Source organism: Cyprinodon variegatus, unplaced genomic scaffold, assembly GCF_000732505.1.
Source record: "Cyprinodon variegatus isolate N-32 unplaced genomic scaffold, C_variegatus-1.0 Scaffold517, whole genome shotgun sequence".
In the NCBI taxonomy this organism is placed as follows: domain Eukaryota; kingdom Metazoa; phylum Chordata; class Actinopteri; order Cyprinodontiformes; family Cyprinodontidae; genus Cyprinodon; species Cyprinodon variegatus.
In genome coordinates this window covers 204,578-208,927 of record NW_015150970.1, presented here as the reverse complement: position 1 = coordinate 208,927, position 4,350 = coordinate 204,578, and the positions used below count along the sequence as shown (strand labels likewise).

The window sequence follows — 4,350 nt, the reverse complement described above, 5'->3', positions numbered from 1 at the left end:
TTTATTTTTAAATCATTCTGTTGAAAAGAAAAGATTGAATTTGTTCATTTTCATTTAATTTTTTCCTTTATTAAATCCAACCATTTTATCCACGTCCTTTTATCTCTAGTTTTCTATTTACAATCTATTTATGTTTTTTTAATTGATCTAAAGGTTTATTTCTAAATGTTAACATTCCAATAATCCATTGAATCAATCATCTGATGATGCAGCCGCTCTGCTCCTGCAGCTCCTGCCGGTTCCTCCTGCCGGTTCCTGCTGCAGCTCCTGCCGTCTCCTCCTGCAGCATCTCTCCTCCTCAGCGAAGCGATGACTCGCTTCTAATCCCTTTTTGATGAACTTGGTTGATGGACCTCCTGCTGTGACTCTGGCTCCGTTCATTAGGCAGCACACGACCTTCTCCACGCCCACGGACCACGCAAGGCGCGTCCCCCCGGCCCATAAATGCCCGTCCCAGTGCGGGGAGGTCTGAACTTCCAGCGCAGCGCCGCCTGCTTCTGACCCGCAGGAGGAGCGATGAGGAAAGGCCTGTTTGCGCCCTTGAACCCAGGAAGCCCAGGAGCCGGACTCGGCCCCGCGGCCCCCGCGGACCTCAGTGGGAACATCCACGTCCTTCTGCAGGAGCAACCCGACGCTGCGCGCGCCAGAGACGCCCACGACTTCTACGAGGCTCCGCGCGCCCTCGTGGAGCTTCGGTTGGGCCCCGGCGGGAGCGCGCTGCGCCACCTGCAGCCGGACAGGTGCGCCCTGGAGCGCGCGCAGCGGCGGCGGCGCCTGGCCGCCAACGCCCGGGAGAGGAGGAGGATGCTGGGACTGAACGTGGCCTTCGACCGGCTGCGGAGCGTCATCCCGAACCTGCAGAGCCAGAAGAAACTGTCCAAGTCTGAGACGCTGCAGATGGCGCAGATCTACATCAGCACCCTGAGCGAGCTGCTGCAGGACGGAGCCGCAGAGCCGGGACCTGACGGGGAGGCCCGGAGCGCAGAGAGGAGCAGATAACCTGGACTGAGGGCCCCCGGGGGCCCAGACCCGCACAGCTTGATGATTGTAAATAAATGGTTCCTGTTTGAAAGCGGCTCTTTATGTTCATTCGGTGAGGAAATTTTAATCTCATCAGAAATGAATAAAAACATTCCATTAGTTACTGAAAGTAGCAATTTTTATTATCTTAAAATTATTTACATGTAACCAAAAACACAAATCTGCAAATTGGTACAAAGATCAAGTTTCCTGCAGAAGCTGTCTGTCCATCCGTCCAAAACAACCGGGAGAAAAAAGCTTTAGAAAAAGAAAAATAGAGTCCGATCCAGAAAAGTCTAGCATCTAAAATTAAATTTACCCCCCCACCCCACCCCACCCCCATTGAATCTATGTACAGGATCTATGTACAGAAAGCTGTTCCATTCACTCTGCAGACGTCCAGGAATAAAGCTCTGTAAACTTCTGAGAACAGGAGTGTGACTGAAATGTGTTTGATGCTTTGAACTGATTTAGAAACATTAAAAAAAACCTTTGATGTAACAAAGTCCAACAGAATAGAAAATGTTTTCTAGAACGAGTCGCTCAGATGCAGCAGGAGGCTCTGCTGCTGGTCGGCCCCTCCTCCGCTGAGCTCCCCTCCAAACATGAACAATCAGGATCTGAGGAGCCAATCAGGTTCAGCGTTGCTGGGAGGTGAACGTTTCACTGTTGCTCCTTTAACCTCCTTCATACCTAGAGCTAGAGAAACCAGAGTCACATCTAGAGACCTTCTCTTCTATAAAGCAGGTTAATGGTTCTCGTTTCCTTCAGGTTTAGAGCGCCGTTTGGGTCACGGTGCGTTCTTCCTGTCACTTCCTGTTAGATGAAGCTCAGCTCATAGCTAGACCTGATTGACAGGCGTCCAGATGACGGTTTGTCAAAGTGAGAGCAGATATTCTAGGAGCTAAAGATCTTTCTGGTCATCTGGGGCCAAAGGTGAGCAGGAGCTGCAGCCTGGAGAAGAGGAGGCGCATGAGGACAGGAAGTAGATGAAGGACCTGTGGTCTGATTGGCTTTCCAGACGGAGGAAAGTAGCTCCGCCCACAGGAACGTTTCCTCCAATCAGTCTTTGGTTCTGATCAGCTTCTGTGCTTTCAGCACCTCTGGTTCCTCAGCATCTCCACCACAGAACCCGGAGGAGGAGGAGGAGGAGGAGGAGGAGCGTCATCTCTGGAAGCTTTGGGGACCCGGGGGGGCGGGGGGAGGGGGCAGCAGACACTCAGGTCAGACTGGAACCTTCACAGAACTTCCATCCCAGGCAGAAACCAGTCAGAGAACAGACATCCTGGGGAACAAACTGGTGCAGAGGTGGAGGGAGCTCAGGGGGAGCGGTGGGAGGGGCCTATAACTGGAGGAGGCGGAGCCTGTCCCAGTGTGTGCAGCAGGCTCTAGCAGTGCTCCAGGTAGTCGATGATCCGGGAAATAGACTTCTGTCCCGCGGTGCCGACGTCACACTGCGGACAGAACAGAGGTTCATCATTTACGCTTTAATATCAATGAATGAATCAGTCAGTCAGTGAATCAGTCAGTCAGTGAATCAGTCAGTGAATCAGTCAGTCAGTGAATCAGTCAGTGAATCAGTCAGTGAATCAGTCAGTGAATCAGTCAGTGAATCAGTCAGTCAGTGAATCAGTCAGCTGCATCATCACTGCAGGGAGCTGAACGGTCTGAGACTAAACTTGAACTCAGGTGAAGTTGTAGCTGAGGAAATGTTAGCAGAGGCTCTCTGTGATGCTAGCAGCTAACAGCAGCCTGACCTCTGACCTCTGACCCCTGACCTCTGGCTCTGCAGGAGGAAGGTCTCCCCAGAGAAAGAAGGTGTGACTCACTGTGAGGTTCATGAAGTTCAGGAACTTCTTCAGCATCTCTGTCATGATGGAGAAATCTCCTTTCGGCAGGTTTTCCCTGACGGTCGTCACATTCATCTGGTAAACAGAGACGGTCGTCATGGAGACGGAAACCAGGTGATTTCTGCAGATGTTTGAGGTTTCAGCCCTCCTGGTCGTGATACTCACCGGGCTCCCCTGGCACAGGCAGCCCAGCAGCAGGGCGGTGTAGGACGCCACGATGCTGTCCTCCATGTGCTTCCCCGCGTGCTGCAGAGCTACATGGAACAAACGGGACATTCGTCAGTTCGGTTCCGTTCGGTTCGCCGATAGAATCCGAACCTCTGATCTACCTTTGTTCAGATCCAGCGGCTCATCCTCCTCTTCGTCCTTCTTCTTGCCTTCGTCCTGTTTCTCAGAGGCGTTGTCGTTGGCGACCCACTGGATCTCTCCTCCGGTCTCCTGCCACTCCCCGCTCTGGTCGAGCGCGGGCTTCGGGGCTTCTTTGATGAGGTCATCGGTCTGCGCCTCGGCCAGCACGGCGGCTCGCTCACGCTGCAGGAAGAGCTGAGGAGACGGGAGGAGTTGGATCAGAGCGCCTCGCTGAGGTTTAATCTGAGCCGTCTCAGGAGGGAACCGTACCTGCACCAGAGCAGCGATGGCGCTGAGAGGACCGCCGCTGCCGCCCAGGTCCTGATGCTGCTCGCCAAGCAGGACGGTGGAGTCACAAGGCCCCTGGCCCCCCTCCATCTCCATCTCCATCAGGAAGTACCTGTTCCTGGCGCTGTACTCCACCAGGTTGATGAGCAGACCCAGACCCTGGATGATCCACAGACAAAGCTCCAGCATCAGCCCAGCAGCTCCACCCTGTCAGATTGTTCAGAGACGCCATACCAACCAGAACTCTGATGTCAAATCTCTGCTCCTGCAGAAGGAACTGGGGGACTTTGAGGACGCAGTTGAGCGCCGTCTCTATCAGAGCGTCCTGCTCGCCCGCCTTGGTGCTGCCCCACTCTGCAGAGCCACAGCACACATGAGAAGAAAGGCCAGAGCCGCTGACAGGAAGCTGCCGCGGCCTGCTGCCTCACCGTTATCGTGCGTCAGGTTGAGCAGGACTCCGATGATGGCCCTCATGCAGTCCTCCACCGCCTTCCCCAACGGCGCTCCATCTGAGCTGCTCTGCCGGCTGTACCTCTGGATCATCTGCTCACACCTCCTCAGAGCCCTGAGAACACAGAGGAACAGGTCACCTGGTGTGACATCCTCCCTCAGCGGCACTACCACCTCCCAGTCTGGCAGGTGACATCAACTGGATCACCTCCAGCTTATAAACTGGACTCATTCAGCGAGGGGGGGGGTCAGAGCGCTGATGGAAATAATCCAATTAGATGAAATGTCAGTGAATGAACAGAGCCGTCTGGAATATCTGCAGGAGATGAACCCTGCTGTTCCCAGAGTAGGGAGGGTCCTCCTCCAGATGCTTCTGCTCCTTCAGTCGGGGGGG

At 54.0% G+C, this 4,350-nt stretch overlaps 2 protein-coding genes across 5 annotated transcripts in view; one reads left to right on the top strand and one right to left on the bottom strand.

Moving 5' to 3' along the window:
- The first annotated feature begins 516 nt into the window (after positions 1-516).
- Positions 517-1,000, top strand: LOC107094970 (protein atonal homolog 1-like). Its single transcript, XM_015390907.1, has one exon. It carries the CDS (start codon positions 517-519, stop codon positions 997-999), a length of 483 nt encoding a protein of 160 aa, XP_015246393.1. The 3' UTR covers position 1,000.
- A 58-nt stretch (positions 1,001-1,058) lies between these two features.
- Positions 1,059-4,350, bottom strand: part of LOC107094973 (wings apart-like protein homolog) — a 26,680-nt gene continuing 23,388 nt past the window's right edge. The window contains exons 14-20 of one of the 4 annotated variants that reach the window (XM_015390913.1): positions 3,935-4,071; positions 3,745-3,860; positions 3,489-3,665; positions 3,200-3,413; positions 3,036-3,124; positions 2,850-2,945; positions 1,062-2,474 (exon numbers count right to left, since the gene is read on the bottom strand). In XM_015390913.1, the coding sequence (XP_015246399.1) occupies positions 2,409-2,474; positions 2,850-2,945; positions 3,036-3,124; positions 3,200-3,413; positions 3,489-3,665; positions 3,745-3,860; positions 3,935-4,071 (895 nt within the window). In that variant the 3' untranslated portion in view covers positions 1,062-2,408. Of the gene's footprint in view, positions 2,475-2,849; positions 2,946-3,035; positions 3,125-3,199; positions 3,666-3,744; positions 3,861-3,934; positions 4,072-4,350 lie in introns of all 4 variants that reach the window. The other 3 variants (XM_015390912.1, XM_015390911.1, XM_015390910.1) reach the window with 3 other exon arrangements.